The sequence below is a fragment of the Bos indicus genome, chromosome 5, assembly GCF_029378745.1.
Source record: "Bos indicus isolate NIAB-ARS_2022 breed Sahiwal x Tharparkar chromosome 5, NIAB-ARS_B.indTharparkar_mat_pri_1.0, whole genome shotgun sequence".
NCBI lineage: Eukaryota > Metazoa > Chordata > Mammalia > Artiodactyla > Bovidae > Bos > Bos indicus.
The window spans coordinates 47,459,270-47,477,889 of record NC_091764.1 but is presented as its reverse complement, the minus strand read 5'-3'; the positions used below and the strand labels follow the sequence as shown (position 1 = coordinate 47,477,889).

General features: G+C 40.5%; 1 protein-coding gene and 1 non-coding gene across 11 annotated transcripts in view; both read right to left on the bottom strand.

Annotated features, from left to right (window-relative positions):
- Positions 1-18,620, bottom strand: part of GRIP1 (glutamate receptor interacting protein 1) — a 502,117-nt gene that overhangs the window by 91,194 nt on the left and 392,303 nt on the right. For 4 of the 10 annotated variants that reach the window (XM_070789346.1, XM_070789345.1, XM_070789343.1 and 1 more), the window contains exons 10-13: positions 15,942-16,097; positions 15,091-15,246; positions 6,579-6,765; positions 5,759-5,904 (exon numbers count right to left, since the gene is read on the bottom strand). In XM_070789346.1, the coding sequence (XP_070645447.1) occupies positions 5,759-5,904; positions 6,579-6,765; positions 15,091-15,246; positions 15,942-16,097 (645 nt within the window). The remainder of the gene's footprint in view (positions 1-5,758; positions 5,905-6,578; positions 6,766-15,090; positions 15,247-15,941; positions 16,098-18,620) is intronic. The other 6 variants (XM_070789349.1, XM_070789351.1, XM_070789347.1 and 3 more) reach the window with 2 other exon arrangements.
- On the bottom strand, positions 9,298-9,462 carry LOC139183377 (U1 spliceosomal RNA). Its single transcript, XR_011566969.1, has one exon. It is a non-coding gene; the product is annotated as a U1 spliceosomal RNA (small nuclear RNA).

Genomic DNA, 18,620 nt, shown 5'->3' with positions numbered 1-18,620 from the left:
GAGGCAGTGTAATACAATATAGATAAAGACAGGTGCAAGTCAACAGACCCAGGATTTATGTAACATTCACTTTGCTCTATGACTGAGTTTCTGCCCTTGAATCTCAATTTCCCCTTCTCAAATAAATGAAGGTATTGGATTACAATAGTTTTCCCATCATAAATGTTCTACAATTATAGTAAATACATTTTGGGGCCACTGGACAGACTTATTTGCAAACTAGACCCTCAATGTATCTGACTGATCCTTACAAGGTCTTTTACTGACTGTTGGCCACTGTGGACAAGAAAGGGAAGATGCTACACCTAGCCTGTGCCAATAGATGCTCTCTTTTGGGAATTAGAAATTAAAACTGGCTGGTCCTGGCTGGGCACATTAGCAAGGATGAAGCAATTATATACAATCAGAAAAAACTTGAGAAAATCAGAGAAAACTTGTACAAAGGGAGTAGACATGAAGAAACAGAGAGCGCAGGAACCTCAGAGATGCAATTAGTATAAAATCAATTCTTGGTGCAAATTGAAGTTTCTGATCCTAGTCCCTCAGGAGAGCCAACTGTATTTCATTCATTCATCGACCAAATATTGGCCGAGAGCTTCCTAAATTCCAAGCACTATTTTACGTGCTGTGGTATATTCTTGAACAAAAGGCACAAAGTCTCAGACATCACAGATATTTCTACTGGAGAAAACAAGAGAATAATAATACTTGTATACAACATAACAATAAGTGTGTTATGTATATGACATAACATCAGGGTATGAGAAGGGCCAAGAAGAGCTATAAATCTGGGCAAGGGGACTGAGTGTGATAAATGTTGTGGAAGGCTTCTTTGAGCAATTGATGTTTCAGCAAAGATCTAAGTGAAGTGAGGAGAAGGCAATGGCACCCCACTCCAGTACTCTTGCCTGGAAAATCCCATGGACGGAGGAGCCTGGTGCGCTGCAGTCCATGGGGTCGCTAAGAGTCGGACACGACTGAGCGACTTCACTTTCATGCGTTGGAAAAGGAAATGGCAATCCACTCCAGTATTCTTGCCTGGAGAATCCCAGGGACGGGGCAGCCTGGTGGGCTGCCGTCCATGGGGTCGCACAGAGTTGGACACAACTGAAGCGACTTAGCAGCAAGTGAAGTGAACAAACACCCAAATATGCTGGGGAAGAGCTGCCCAGGCAGAGGAACAGCAACTACAGAGATTCTTTGATAGGATTGTGCTTGGGTGTCAGGGGCAGCCAGTTCACATGCCTTCCTCACCCCGAGTCCTGCACCCCTTCTGAGAGATTTCACCAAGTAGTGCTCCTCCCATCACACTGTGTGCCCAACACTCAGACCTCTGGGTTGAATAACTGCCTCCATTCTGCTTTGCTTTAGCAACTCACTACCCTGGAACTTTGCTTTATGTCTGACATCCTAAACTCTAATATGCCATTTGACCTCAGTCTCCCAGCTGTTAGCTCTCAAATCCCCTTTCTCTCACTCCCCTACTTTCTTCTCCCTGAAGACTCCTAATTCCTTAACTGCTCCCTTTCTGTCTGGTCTTTCATGCTGATCCTATATTGATTTCTGTGCCTCTCTAACCTATTACACATTCTCTCAAGCACAAGCAGTATACGTAGTGCTTACAACATGGCCTTTGGAGCCTCACTGCCTGTGTTAAAATCCCAGCCCCACCATTAACGTGAGCCTCTGTTACTGGGGATATAGGAATATTCATGTGGCCAAAAAGTTCATTCAGATTTTTTTTCTATAAGATGGAACAAAAACTCGAACACTTTTTTTGGCCAACCCAATAGTAACCTTCTCCATTGCTGTTTTAAAGACTATGAGCTAATGCACACACAGGAAAGTAACAAGCCATAGAGTAAGCATTTGATAAATATCATGATAAATTTTCATGTGATTACCATAATTATCTCTGCTCTTCCTGTGATGATTTGAACCTCCGTGACTTACGTGCTCCTTCTTTGAAACTTCCCTGGAAACAGTCTCTGGATCAATATAACCATCTACTATCTCTGTTTTTATTCTTGAGCAGCGGAGGTCTCCTGACAAAAAACTTGACCACAAAGACTGATGTTGCTATAGACTGAGAGCTTCTGGATTCTGCTTGGTCTACCACCCAGCTTGAAAATCCCTTTACATGAATCTGGTTGGTTATCTCATTCATTTCCCCATTAGCTATTCTGAACCTTCATCGTTCTTTTCAGCTCCCCAAGGTGCTGACCCTTTCACTCTTGCTTGACAGTTCTCACACGATCTTCCTAAGCACAGCTAAAATGTAATTATATTCTCACATCCTTCTCTTCACACTCCTAGGCGAAGGTCTTCTACTTTCTGCCTTAGACAAATTACCTACCTATGCTCTGGATAACTTCCCTTCTCATCCCTTTGGAAACTCCTAGCTACCAATTACATCTTTTTTCTCTCAAATATTTTGGGCCCCAAACATGCTCAAATCTCTCCAATCTTAACAAAACAAAATAACACCCATCTGAACCTGGAATCCCCTCTATCTCCTTTCATCTACAGCTAAATGTCTTCATTTTCTTTTTTTAATTTATTTTTTACTTTTTGGCTGCACTGCATGGCATGTGGGATCTCAGGCCCCTGACCAGGACTGAACCCATGCCCTCTGCAATGGAAGTGTAGATTCTTAACCACTGGACTGACAGGGAAGTAGTGAAGCGAAAGTCGCTCAGTTGTGTTTGACTCTTTGCGACCCCATGGACTATACAAGTCTCCATGCCAGAATACTGGAGTGGGTAGCCTTTCCCTTCTCCAGGGGATCTTCCCAACCCAGGGATCAAACACAGCTCTCCTGCATTTCAGGCAGATCCTTTACCAGCTGAACCACAAGGGAAGCCCAGTCCCTACAGCTAAATCCCTTGATGTTGCCAAATGTCCCCTGGGGCAAAACAGATCTTGATTGAGAACCACTGATTAGAAGATAAGACAGTATAAACTAGAGCACAAAGTATGTAACTAAATGCTGTAGAAGTTCTCAAAGATGAGCCCCCAATGGCCTCCTGTCCTTTTCATCTATTCACTGCATTTGTCCTGCCAATCCATCTCCCAAAACCCACTTTCTCGGCAGACAACAAGCACAGCTTGTCTATACTTCCCTACCCTTTCTTTCCTCAGCCCTCAGCTCCCTGCAATCTGACTTCTGTCCCCTGATTCCTTGAAACTTCTCCGCCATGACTTTCTTCCTAATTGCCGAACCCAGTGGACATTTTCTTTCTTGCCTCTATTGCGTGAATCCTCCATAGCCTTTTCATGCTATCAACCATGACTTTTGCCTTGAAACTCTTGCTTTGGTTTCCAAAATGCCAGCATTTTTGGTTCTCCTCTTACTTCTCCTATATCATTTTCATCACCTCCTTTACTAGCATCCTTTCCCTTTAAATCTCAGTATTCCTCAGACGGAATTCCCACCTCAGTCCCCTTCTTATCACTACTCTTTCCTTAGTGGTGTCCTTTATTCCAATGACTTTAACCATCACCACTGTGTTGGTCACTCCTCTGTTCTGCTCTTTAGCACAGACCCCAGTGCTAGGCTCTGGGAGGTATAGCCTGCAGTCTCTGGGCACTTCCTTCTGCATCCCAGTGGCGAATCACTTCTAGCAAGTCTGTTCTTATCTTTCTGCAGTTCTTTCTCATGTCTAACTGGCTACAAGGTCCTTGAATATGTCGAGCCTTTCAATTATTTCTTTCAATGATCTGAACGTAGCACAGTGCCTAGAACTTAGTAACTGGTTTATGGTAACTGTCTTTTGAGTAAGTAATGGATGTGCTTGTTCTCTTTTCCCCTCTAGGATGAGTAGGATTTGTCTACTCATGTTTAAAATAGAACTCTCTTTGTAATCCCCAAACTTGTATGCTTCAAGTCTTCTCAGTTTAAAAAAATCATTATCTACTCAACCGTTCACACCCTCATAACGCAGAATCACTAGGATCTTCCCTTTTCCTCATCGTCCATATCTGATCCATAAGGAAGTTATGCAAGCTCTGCTTCAAGCCACGTCCTAAATTCCACTTTCTATCACCATATCTGGCACTATCACTTTGGATGCTGTGCAAGCCATCATCATTCCTTACCTGTTCCATGGCTAAACCTTTTGTTTGTTCTGATTTTGCTACTGTCCCCCCTGCACTTCATAAAGATCTTTCCAAAACATCCATCAGGTTATCTCACTCTCCTCCATAAAATGCTCCATGACTTTATTACACTTGGACTATAATCTAAAAATTTACCAAGGCACTACATCATTACTTGGCCCCTTCCAACCTCTCCTACCCCAACTCCAAAGCCAAATCTGATTCCTATCCCCAACTCCTTTATATGCTCCAGCATGAGCATTTTTTTTATTTTATTTTGCTGTTGCTCCTATCCACCAAGGTTATTATTCTGGCTCAGGTTTTTACACTGGCTGCTCCTTCTGCCTGCAATGTTCTTGTTGCTCCTTCTCAACCTTCAAATCTCTGCTCAAATGTCTCTTCCTTAGAGAGTCACCCTATGAAAATAAACCCCCTACAGACATTCTCTAACTCCCATTCTGCTTTATTTCCCTCAAAGTATGACTGCCAACTAAATTTATATTAAAAAAATTAACTTCTGTCCTGCTATTTGCCTCTCCTGTCTGCTGCTGTATCTCTGTTGTATAGTAGAATAACTGGCCTATGATAACTATTCAGCAAATATTTGTTGGCATAATGCGATCCCTATGCCCAAAGGCATATCTTTATTGATTGCTAATGATTATTTGGAGAAGGTAATGGCACCCCACTCCAGCACTCTTGCCTGGAAAATCCCATGGACGGAGGAGCCTGGTGGGCTGCAGTCCATGGGGTCACTAAGAGTCGGACAAGACTCAGCGACTTCACTTTCACTTTTCACTTTCATGCATTGGAGAAGGAAATGGCAACCCACTCCAGTGTTCTTGCCTGGAGAATCCCAGGGATGGCGGAGCCTGGTGGGCTGCCGTCTATGGGGTCGCACAGAGTCGGACACGACTGAAGTGACTTAGCAGCAATGGTTATTAGGTCTGTGAGATGGTAGTAACACTTCACTAAGAGAAGACAACTTTATTAAATGAGAACTAGCGCCTACCTCTAAAACCTGTATACCTATTAGCTACTGACAAACACCTCCTCCATGACTAAACATAAACACCCTTGCTGTTTTTGATGTTAAGTTCACCCTCTCTTTCCTATGGCAAGTTTTGATGACTATGGAAATAGTCTTGAATAAAGTCTTCTTTGTCATTTTTAACAAGTGTCTGGTGGCAACTTCTCTTTAACACCAGAGACCAAATACTTACCTACTTGGCCTACATAAATTCATCTAATGAATTTTCATTGTTCCCTACAGAACCTTCAATTTTTTTTTTTTTTTTTTGCAGTAGGAAGAGTCAAAGAGAGGCATTGCCTGTCCTCATGACTGAATACTATGGTTTCTCAAGCATATACGGGAAAAGTCAGGAAGAATACAGGCTAACATGATTTTTTTATCACCTTTACAAAAGCTATTACTTATTCATTTTTTCACATTTATTTTCAATTGTTCTTGTGGTGACATTTTAATGAATAATACAAAAGCAATGCACAATTCAAAATGACACCCCAAACCTCCCAAACAAAAACACATTCAGTATATAAAAAATGATCATCCCTCCCACATTCTCTGCCATATAGTCCACTTAATTCACATGCAGTCCACTCCCAACTATGCAGCTGACTTGAGATTATATGATCATACCTGCAACATCAAACTCAATTTCCAGCGTGACCTTGCTTGTGATTGAAGAGTCTCGGAGGAGCTGATTGGCTTCCTCAAAGGTGCTGTCTTCAGTTGGAATTCCATTAATGGCCAGCACTCTGTCTCCAATTTGAAGCACCCCACATCTAAATTTAGAACCAGACATTACAGGTTGTAGACAGAGTAAATGATTTTCAAGTTGACATTGCCAAGATCCTTTCAATATAGCATTTGTTCTTGTTTATTCATTGCTGTGGGGCATCCTATTAGGTCAACTGCTATGTCTTACATTCTTTTTTTCTATATAAAAGTATAGCTGATTTATTATACTGTGTTACTTTCAGGTATACAGCAAAGTGATTCAGTTATATGCAAGTCCAACATTCTTCTATTTCATGGCTACCAATGTGAACAAAGGAATCTTGAAATATCCCAGAGAAGTAATGCATAATTTAGCACCATGATATTATTATAATCTGACGTGAACCAATATACAGTAATGATGAATGTGCATTCCCCATGGCAGAGAAATTATCATGAAGTTTTGACTTCAGAGATTTTTTTTTTTTGTAATGGATTTTTTCTTTTTAATTAATTTAGCCTCTAGTCCCCGATGGACAAAAATCTGCTAAAGGCACCACCCAGGCTCACTATTTTTCTCAAACCTGATCAAGAACATAAAATTTTATTGTCAGAACAGAGAGTTCATCTCATCTTGCATTTCCTGCATTGAGCACTGTTCCATAATTTATTAGCCAGTCGAAGATAGCCAGCAAGAAATGCAGGGCAGAAAATGATGCTGTGAAAGAAAGGATCTCACCTCTCGGCTGGGCTGTCAGCTTCAATATAGGAAATCAGAGGTGGAGAGGAGAGGGTCTCTGTAGCAAACACACTGCCCTGCAGTTGAATCCCAAATCCTGTGACAGGATCCGCGGTCAGCACAACCTCTGTGGTTTCTGTGTGAACGACCTGCCCAGCCAAGCCCACGGTGCTAGAGGCTAATGACACTAGAGGAACAAACACACACAGCAGAAATGACTTTAAACTGGAACAGGCACCAGGAAGGCCAGTGTTTCTGAAACAGATCATGTCTCTGGAAAAAAAAAAAAGCCCACTGTTAATGGTGGGACATGAGGTTTTGGTCTTTAAGCAAAAGTTTAACTAGAGCTGAATGGGGTAAATGAATCGCCCAATATCTGTCACATCTAAGTCATAGCATCAGTGTAGCCCCTCGTCACACCCACCTCTCATATCAAGGACAGCTGTGGCAACTGTAGGAAGAGCATGGTCTTGGGGTCAGGGTACCTGGGATCTAGTCGTGGCTCAACCACTAAGAAACCAGCTGGGTGACCTTGGGACTAAGTCATTAATCTCTTTCCTATCTAGGAGAAAGGGGGTTGGGCTAACTGATCTAACTTTTCCCCCCTACTTTAGACATTTGTTCCTAAGTTTCTAGCTTTTTACAAAAAACTTGACCTTCAGGTTTGAAGAAACAATTGATCTAAGTCTGGCTCCTGAGGTGGTAAGGATGTAACTGGTCATCAACCTTCATCTATCATTGGCTTGGCATGATGGAGTCATTTAAATGACTTTTATACATTTCTACTTTTCTAATACATGGTCCTATTTCAGCATTTATCAGTTTTTTATTTTCCTTCTTGTCTCGTCACTAGACTCTTGAGTTCCTTAAAAATCGGAACCAGATCTTTTCCCCTCTGAAATTCCAGTGCCTGGAATTTCCATGGCTAAAGCCATGTGGGATGAATCCGGTTCTATAACATCAATATTTTCCTTTTTGGAATCAGCCCTTGGTCTGCTGAGTTACGGAACGAGACTGGTCCTTCAGGACTCCAATTCTTCTGCCATGTGGATCGTTCCAGCATTCAGGCTGACACTGCAGAGGATGGTGAGGTGTATCCTTTTCCCATGAGGAGTAAGGAAAATCTACTTCTTCTTAAGAGGCACTGTCACTGTTCTTTCCCAGCAGGGTTAATGTCACTGAGGTTAAAGTGGCCTGCTTTAGGAGGTGAAAGTAGCCTCCAACCCTCATCTTTCTATAGACAGTGGCTTATAATCCCAAGATCGGACACATAATCAAATGTCAATTCAGATTGGGTTTTCTAGTGTGGCTTTGTTAATATCACAACTGTATTCTGAATGCTCTCCAGATCACACATTTTGTTATTGGTGGCACAAAACCAGTAGAAGGTACCATTTCATGTCAGCAAAAATCTGGAGGGTTGCATTTCTTTCCAGTTAGTACTCATAGCAGGTGGGAATATAATATTAGAACATCACCCTTAGGCAGATGGCACTCTGTCTTCTGAGTGAAGATTTTTGGACTTCAACAAGTATATTTTACTTTATATGGAACTTTCTATAGGTCCACATTAATATTTTTTCCATTTACCATCCCAATTTGGCATAGATTTTTGGACTACTCAACTGGAGTTAAAAGTCTGAATTGTTAAGTCAGCTGATTACCATTTCCACTAAGAAAGAATCAAGAAGGAATAGGTCACTTTAATAGTAATGGGGGGATTAGTTTAGATTTAGCAAAGACTTTCTGAGGGAAAGACGTGCTATATTTTTCTGAAACAGAAGACAGTTGAGGAATTTCATTTTCTAGAAGGTTTTGAAAATAGAAATAAGTATTAATTCATATGGGTATCATTAAATCTATAACCTCTACCTGGAGGCAAGCTGAGATGGTAGAAATTATGAGGACATTTAATTTAGAATTAAAAATGTATTAAACACTGGTTTTATAATTTTATGAAGAGTACAGGATTATATTAAATACCTTAGGATTTTACCATTAACTCTGAAAGTCCTCTGACGTACTAGAATCTGTTCTTTGAAATAGTACAATTTCATTGGAAATTGCTTGTACTGATTACTCACACATATTAAAGTCTTGAAAATGACCAATAGAGATAAAGAAGATAAACTACAGATTTAAAGATGATAGGCCAAAAAAAAAAAAAAACCAAACTAATATTACTTGGAGGAGAAAAAGATGAGTTTGATTATCCTGCTTCATTAATGTGGTCAAAAAGCAGGAGAAAATAAAAGTTATTTATGAATTATAACCGGGTAGTTTAAACTTCTGTATAATGCATTCTCTCCCTCCAGCAGCAAAGCAGCAAATACTCCTGCCAGGTATTGGCTCTGGTCTATGGTGTGCCCACTTCTACTTACAAGTGAAGATGGAAATGACCACACTGCTGACGTGCTGTGTTTGAACACTGCTAACGCGTGTGTGCCAAGGTTGTGTTCGGGATTTACATCTGCTCTGTCCTCTTCTCACTCCTTTCTGGAGGGTTCTGCAGGAGTTCACCCTGTGTTTTTGTCAATCCTTGTGTTTCCTACTGTAAGGAAAGGCCAAGTAATGGGAGGCCAAAGATGACTTCTTAGCTCTGAGGTTTAAAAATCTGCCAAATGTTTTCTTAATTTAGACAGCTGTGAAATTTATTGTCAGATATAAAAAGCATCTGAAAAGTATATAGAGAAATGGACCTCAAAGATTCTCTTTTTAAAAAGGGAAAGCACAAACACAGTCCCCCTACTATCACAAATTCTGTAGTAGAATTTCCCTCATTTGGGGAAATTGTAGGGGTCAGTGTATGTGGACTACAATGGAGAAGCCCCACCCTGGGAAGACCACCTACACGATCATGGTATCTCCCCTGCCAGGTAATTATCAAAGATTTATTCATATACTGTGCTTACAATTATTGGATTCTGTAACTGAAGACCTATATCTCACTAAGTGTTCCACATTAGAGTCCACATTGTACATCACATGATCCAGTTCAGGAGACAGTCGGAGTGGTCAACAGCTCCCTCCTCCAAATAGGGGTAGGGCAGCTCTTAAGCTGACCCCTTCGAGAGCTCTGTGCATGGTCATTTTAAAAGCTTACCATGAGCTGCCTTTGAATTCCGGTTGTTTTTCAGGGGCTGGTGGCAGGCACAAAAATTGTTAGGTTGTTTCATTCTCTTCCTTTCAGCTCTTTCCAGTGGTGCCCTCCCTAGCAGTAAGCGATGACCACAGAAGAGGCAAGGATCATTCTGAGAACGTGTTGTAAGGTCTACCCTTTGCTGCAATTCAGGCAGACTGCAAACAGGAAAGCGTCTACACTGGCCCTGTGTACCGGAGCAGGAAGCTGGGCGGAATAGCCAGATCCACTGCTCAGTCATGCCCCGCCATCACAGGGGATGATGGGCTTCTGGGAGGGGCCTTGATCCTCTATGGCAGAAAAAGGGGCAGCTCATGCTGTGGGGGAAAGGTCAGTAAGAATACGGAAGAGGTGATAAGTGGGTTCCCTCTGTGACATGGCTCTGCCACGTCCCAGGGCTTTGTGACACTCCTGGAAACCGATGCTGGGGGTACTTAACATTTTCCCTGGGACACAAACATGACTTTCCTCTTTTAATCCTTGTAACATGCTGTAACAGGCTTCCTGTATTTTCCTCCTTGGTCAATAACAGAGAATGTTTTAATATTTATGTGAGAAAATTTCATTCTTTTCTGGCCATGTCCTTCCTTTGTATTAGAAACATAAGTAAGAATTTTTTTTTCTTTCTGTTTTGCTCTGGCCTCAACTGATCACCAATACAGCTAAGAGATTTTTATTATATTTGTTGTGACTTTACCATGATTCACCATCCATACAAATGGCCTGGTTGCTATAGGAACGTAAGTATTAGAAAAGGGGCAGTAAATGGTGGCACCAAATAAAGACATAAATAAAGTGGTGGAAATAAACCATAATATAGTGAGAGTGGCAATAAAAGTTTTATTATCTGTTATTTGGGAAAACCTTTACCTCTAACGTGACCATACCAAGTTCAAGCAAAAAATAAAAAGAGAGATAAAACTGAAAAACTAAATCCTCAGTTTTCTTCTGATTTTGGAAAATTAACATTAGTTTCTTAGGTCTTTCTGAAGTGGGAATAAAAGTTTATAGCTTTCTGAATCTTCTTGTTTGATTAAAATATAAAATGTATAATTTCCTGAGATACACATAAATCCTGGCAGATATATGGTCAGTGGTGCTCTAGTGGCTAATGTCTACAGAGAATGCTAAGAGCAGATTTCTAGAACCAGGTTTCTGCTTATACTTCTATTATGTTGGAGAATAACGTGCTGTTTTAAGAGAGAATTTATCACTAGGTTATGGGTATTGGTGACAGTGTGGCCTTGGCCTTGTTTCCTACTACAAAATTCAAGATGTATAAATATCAACCTGCAATAGCCAAACAGATTATCATTTATTTGTCATGACTAATGTCCTTAATCAACCTAGCAGTCTTACCTAACACAAACAAATGTTTAGCGATTAAAGCAGAAGCGCAAGCATGAATGCATTTGTTTTAATTGCTCTTCCCTGATGAGGGCTGTTAGCCTGCTTTCTCAGTAAGTGGTGCTGCACATGAAGCCATTTTATGTAAAAATTTCATCTACAAATATCCACTACAAATCCTGATTCACTATATGGGAATATTCAACTTCTATATTATGCCTAAATGGAAATGTGGTGAAATATGCCTAAGTCTTGGAGCAGTGTTAATATTTCAAATTTAGGCACCTTAATAGCAAACACGTAAACTATTCAAAATAGCTAACAATTAAATAGTGCTTACTATTTACTATGTATTATTGCAGCATATATATACATCATATTATATATTGCATATATATAATTATAATACTTATTTCATTGGGTAATTGTGAATATTATATTAGAATATATAATTATTCATGCATACATATGAACATATCATATATATATGAATATATAGTCTAGAACTTATAGATGTTCAAGCTGGTTTTAGAAAAGGCAGAGGAACCAGAGATCATATTGCCAACATCTGCTGGATCATCGAAAAAGCAAGAGAGTTCCAGAAAAACATCTATTTCTGCTTTATTGACTATGCCAATGTCTTTGACTGTGTGGATCACAATAAACTGTGGAAAATTCTGAAAGAGATGGGAATACCAGATTACCTGACCTGCCTCTTGATAAATCTGTATGCAGGCTCAGGAAGCAACAGTTAGAACTGGACAGGGAAAAACAGACTGGTTCCAAATAGGAAAAGGAGTTCGTCAAGATTGTATACTTTCACCCTGCTTATTTAACTTATATGCAGAGTACATCATGAGAAACGCTGGGCTTGATGAAGCACAAGCTGGAATCAAGATGGCTGGGAGAAATATCAATAACCTCAGATATGCAGATGACACCACCCTTATGGCAGAAAGTGAAGAAGAACTAAAGAGCGTCTTGATGAAAGTGAAAGAGGAGAGTGAAAAACTTGGCTTAAAGCTCAACATTCAGAAAACTAAGATCATGGCATCTGTTCCCATCACTTCATGGGAAATAGATGGGGAAACAGTGGAAACAGTGTCAGACTTTATTTTTTTGGGCTCCAAAATCACTGCAGATGGTGACTGCAGCCATGAAATTAAAAGACCGTTGCTCCTTGGAAGGAAAGTTGTGACCAATCTAGATAGCATATGAAAAAGCAGAGACATTACTTTGCCAACAAAGGTCTGTCTAGTCAAGGCTATAGTTTTTCCAGTAGTCATATATGGATGTGAGAGTTGGACTATAAAGAAAACTGAGAGCCGAAGAATTGATGCTTTTGACCAGTGGTGTTGGAGAAGACTCTTGAGAGTCCCTTGGACTACAAGGAGATCCAACCAGTTCATCCTAAAGGAGATCAGTCCTGGGTGTTCATTGGAAGGCCTGATGTTGAAGCTGAAACTCCATACTTTGGCCACCTAATGTGAAGAGCGGACTCATTTGAAAAGACCCTGATGCTGGGAAAGATTGAGGGCAGGAGGAGAGGGGGATAACAGAGGATGAGATGGTTGGATGGCATCACTGACTCAATGGACATGAGTTTGGTTGGACTCCGGGAGTTGGTGATGGACAGGGAGCCCTGGTGTGCTGTAGTCCATGGGTACAAAGAGTCGGACATGACCGAGTGACTGAACTGACTGGCAATAATATATATATATATATATATATATATGCATTTTCATATAATCTTCACAATTACCCAATGGGGTAAGTACTATAATTAGCCTCACTTTGTTGCTAAGAAAGCCAAGATATAGAAAGCTTAAAAATCTTGCTCAAGGTCTTACTGCTACAAAGTAATGACTTTGGGATGAGAAGAATCTGGGCTCATCACCAGTTCACTATGCTGCCTTCAACTTGTTTCTTTCAAGAGTAAATAATTTACCCTCTAGTGTTAGCTAAGAAATATCTAGAAGCTCCTTGTTCGCATTTTGACTAAACTCAATCTTCCTTCCATTTACCTATATTAAAGATGACAAATCTTATATTTGAAGGGATATGCACATCAAAACCAGGAATACACCACAGCAGTGGTTAGCCATGGTTTCCTTTGTAAGCAAACCTTCGCGTTCCTATAACATGAAGAGACCATTTCCCAGTATGGGTGATGGCCAGTCTCCCACACTGCTGGTGGTGCTGGGAGGCCTGGCCACAGACCCACTTCTGAAGATGACTCTCTGGCAAACAAGCTGAAGAGCCAATAGATCCAACCACCTCTCTTCACAAGAATGTTTTCTCTTTAACACCAGTCTTGAAGTACTTGGGTTTAGCTATCTTTAGGTAGCTTAAGTGGAGAAGGCAATGGCACCCCAGTCCAGTACTCTTGCCTGGAAAATCCCATGGACAGGAGAGCCTAGTAGGCTGCAGTTCATGAGGTCGCCAAGAGTCGGACACGACTGAGCGACTTCACTTTCACTTTTCACTTTCATGCATTGGAGAAGGAAATGGCAACCCACTCCAGTGTTCTTGCCTGGAGAATCCCGGGGATGGGGGAGTCTGGTGGGCTGCTGTCTATGGGGTCGCACTGAGTCGGACAGGACTGAAGCGACTTAGCAGCAGCAGCAGCAGCAGGTAGCTTAAGAGTGTTCCTTACTTTATCTCCATAGTAAACACAAGAAGAGATCCCATCTTCTTTGAGTTGTTTTTATGGGAAACACAATCATGGCCACCAGAAAAAAAAAAAATACAAGAAACACTTACCTCTCTCTACACTGGTTAGATCTGGCTGGAAAACTAGGTGTTCTCTTTCTTTAAAACTTACATGATTATGATGAGAGATTATGCTCTGCCCTCCCACTCCCACAAAAGAAAAATTCAGGAGTGATGTGTTTCTTCCCTTTTTCCCTAAGGCATTTGATCACCCTTTCTTCTTTACATGGACAAGCAGCTATCCAGAAGCAGGCCGCCAACCACATCTTCCTAGTTTTTCCTAGTCTGTAACATGCTTGCCTGTCCCAGAAGATCATAGTTCTAAGAGTCGTAGTTGAAATTCCTAGTCTTTAGGATACCTGTTGTAAAGATAAGGATCCTTTCAATCTTCCTGACACTTAAGTGGGTAACATATATGTTAGGGCAGTGCTTGTCAGTGGAGCAGGTTCCCTGTGAAAGTATTAGAATCTTGAGGTATGAAATACAGATTGAAAAGGCACATTTAAGGGGAATAAGCTATAGTTTGAAAGGCATGTTTAAACTTATTATCGTCTTTTTTTGCAGGGATGGTTCATGAAATATGAAATTTATAATGCTGCTGCTGCTGCTAAGTCATTTCAGTCGTGTCCAACTCTGTGCGACCCCATGGACTGCAGCCTACCAGGCTTCTCCGTCCATGGGATTCTCTAGGCAAGAACACTGGAGTGGGTTGCCATTTCCTCCTCCAATGCATGAAAGTGAAAAGTGAAAGTGAAGTCGCTCAGTCATGTCTGACTCTTAGTGACCCCATGGATTGCAGCCTACCAGGCTCCTCCGTCCATGGGATTTTCCAGGCTAGAGTACTGGAGAGGGGTGCCATTGCCTTCTCCGGAAATTTATAATAATACTACACAAATACATGGGACTCATATTTACCAAAAGGGGATACAGTTTTCAGAGTGAGTAGGTGGACCCATCTTTAGTCAATAAGAAACAAAGAACAATGGTTTTATGTTCAAAGGTACCCAGAATATAAGGAAGGAGTCTTAAAGAAAAAAATTACATCTTTGATTTTATCAGATCAAAAGAGCAAGAAAAAAAATTCAAATAAAACGTTGTAGGCAAAGGTAGTACGAACTAACCCAGTCTGAAATTGTATGTGGTGCAACTGTTATGTCGATAAGGGATATCATTTCAATGGTCTTTGGCACAAGGTAGTGAGCTACTTATCTTCTTCCTGCAAAACACTCTTCCTATAGGTTTCCTTACATTCAAGATGCCAATGGACCCACAGGTTTTTTCAGGCCAAAAGACATCGGTTAACATTTCACTTACGTGAGCTTTTGAAGTCTTTCTTTTTCAGTCGCCTCCTCATCATGGTTCCACGTGGGCTAGTGGAGTAGAGGCTTCGAGGCAAAGTCCCCATGTTCAGGGAACTCAGGCTGTATGCACTCATGGAGGTGGGAGAGAAGGATGAAGACACCAAAGCTGCTGTAAGAGAGTGAAGACTTGGCACAGAGCATTCTCAGGGGGCGTGTAAGCCTGCCACACCTGTCAACCAGCAACAATCCAGAAAACACACAAGATGCACAGCAATGGCTAGTAGGTGGCTCCAACCAATCAGAGACCTGGCTAGTAGGTGGCTCCAACCAATCAGAGACCAAGTCTCAGGAGCCATGGAGACAGTGCTTTAGAATCTGTGTTATAAGAGCCCAGAAATGCCTAAGGAGCAGCATCGATCTCCGTAAGTACAATGCAACACAGAGAGGCTCTACGAGTTTTGCTTTAGACAAAAAAAGAAAACATTAAAGCAAGTTTCTCCATAAACAACAACTCAATGCTTCAGATACATAATCTCATTTTCATAGACAGCTTCTGGCATGAATTTCACAAGTGGTTCCATATACACAAATAAGGTCTGAGAACATTATCTTCTATATACTATTCTTCATTGCTATTTCCTGACCACACATAAATCATTCTGAACATTTACATCCTCTCTTAACAACAAATGCTTTCTAATGGAAAAGACAGACTTAAGAGATGACAGAAATGAGAAGTTGCTACTACAAAAAAAAAAAAGACACCACACCTATGAAACCAAATATGGTATGAATCAGATGAAGAAGGCATGAGAAGAATATAATTTAAGTAAAAGACCAGGAGGAGAAAGCCTGGAACATTACGAGGGCTGTTTGGAGGAGGCGCTTTCATGACTGTCAGGGCCGGCGCTCTGCAATGGTCAGGGTGGAACGAGTTATAGTGATGGTAGGTGTGAAGGCTGCAGTGGTTGCTGGCCCAGAAGTCCCAGGGAAGTGGCCTGTCGCTCCTCTGAATTTTCACTGCCCACATGAAGTGATGATGAGAAATAAGAAAAAACAAAGAACCAAAAAAGAGGAAAAAGTAACTGAACTGCACAAATAAAAAGTAACAACAACAACAAAAAAATGAAGCCTGCTTGCACAAAAAAAGGAAAAAAACTGGCTTTGCCCTTTTCTCAGTGGTCAGCAAAACCTATGATTAACACCAGAGATGGTAACTTTTCATCTTCCCAACAATAATGCATGTCTTTCCCCAGCCCATTTTTTTCTCCTTTTAAGATGACTACTGAATCAATTTCTAATCTCCCCCTGTGCTTCACAGCAGAGATTAAAACATTTTTTTCTTTAACTTAAAAGTCAACCCTGCAAGATCTATGGCACAAGATTAGTAATTAGAGATTTGCAAATCTTGGCCAGTTAGTAGCTCTTGTTTTGAGAAAAAGAAAAGAATGAATGATAAATCATACTGGCTCCTGATTCAAAGGATGTACTAGTCACATATCACAATTTACTGCTCTGACATTTTAATTACACTACTATTCATCACTTGAACCACAATAAACTATTCTATCAGGATCTTATCCATACCCTAATAAGAAGATGCAAGTGTCAACATACTTTACAATTTGGGGGGTATTTTTAAAAGCTGTATTTATATTTGAAAGAAGGCATTTAATTATTAAAACTATTTCAAATACTCTTGTATTTTTTAAGATGCCACAAAATTTTAATAAAGCTAATTTCAAAATGCTGGTGTCCACTTTATGTTTTAAAAAATGTGTATCATACTTCCATTCTAATTTCAATATTGTTTAGATTTGATTTTCTACTCAGTGGTCTGAAAGTATGAGCGCTTTTATGTTTGTTACTATATTGATTGGAAAATTTTCACTTAACTGTCTTAAAGAATGAAAAACTATGGACTTTTATCTCTATTGTCATGATTCTAAGACTAGGTGCCTTACATATGAATGAATTTGCAGTATTTATTCATGGAGTGAGGTCAGATACTCTAAGTATTTAAAGGAGAGTTCTTTGGGTAAGAGTTTAAATTACACCATCAGTGACATCAGCCTCATTGACACATCTCAGCCTTTCTGGAATGAGACAGATCATGGAACAAAAGCATGAACAGATCACCACGGGCTGAGGCCACCTGTATTTCCGTTCCAGTTCCAACCCATCTTCTCTATCTGACCTTGACCAGTTACTCAACCTGTCTAAGCCACAGTTCCCTCATTATGTCAAGTAGAGATCACAAAAGCATCTATCCCAGAGGCCAACTGTTGAGAATATGCACCAAGGTGCTTAGCATGGTGCTGGCACATAGAATAAAAACTAGTGACTCTTTATTTAATAGCATTGATACCATATACTTTCTATCTACTTGCCAATGAATACTTTTTCTTTTTTTTTTTTTAAAGGAAACAGGTATATCTCTCACTCTACAAATTTCATTCACTGGACACAAGTTGAGAGACTGAGAAATCTGCAGTACACTTTCATGGCCACCATCATTTTGTAGTCCTGAACATATGGTCTTTTGCTTCTATATACTTCAGTTTCTAGTTTTGGGATTTATCTCCCTCTCCACTAGTCTACTTTCAAGCTACCAAGCTACCACCTCCTTCACCTCGACCACTGCCAAATCTTCAGACTTGGCTCCCTGGTTCATCTCTTACCTACCAACCTTCCAGGATCCATAGTACAGAATATTTTAAATACATAAATTAGATGATGCAATGCCCATTTAAGGTATTTCAATGGGTTACAGTAACAAAGAGAATCAAATGTGAGCCCTACTTATCTCTCTAGCTTCACCCCTTCGCACACTTCCTACTTCTAATATTCTCCTACCTGTTTACAAGGCTGGCTCAGGTGCCAAGTCATTCTGACCTCCCTGGATGAAGAAGTTGTCTCTCCTATGTTATTCCATTGCTTTTTTATTAATATATTCTTCATAGTTGAAAGGGCTTTATTGATTTAATATACTTTTAATGCTTGTCTCTCTAGACTGGAATGTAAATCCCATGAGAATAGGAATCTACTTTGCTTGCCTTGCTCACTAGATGCACTGTGGCAACTAGAACAGAGCCTGGCATATAATGGCTGATGAACGAGTGAATGAGTGAAGGAACACATGCGTGAATGAATAAGAATATCAGCCAGAGGGTCCATGTACACACTGTAGCAGCATTTTCCTTGTGATAAAGAGCATTTCGAGGCAAGTCTCTTTCGCCATCCTCACTTTACTTTTGGGTGTACCAGAAGACTTTTTATCAAGAGGCAGTCAGTGTTGGGTCTGGCTAATCTACACCCATAGCCACTTATTGAGCTCTATAAAATATCATGTGTTTCAAATGATGTACAGTGAGTAATGGTTAGATAGCATCACTGATTCAATGGACATGAATCTGAGAAAACTCAGAGACAGAGTGGAGAACAGAGGAGTCTTGCATGCTACAGTCCATGGGTTTGTGAACAGTCTGACGTGAGTTAGCAACTGAACAACACAGTGTGTGAACTTCAGAATTCTCCACTCAT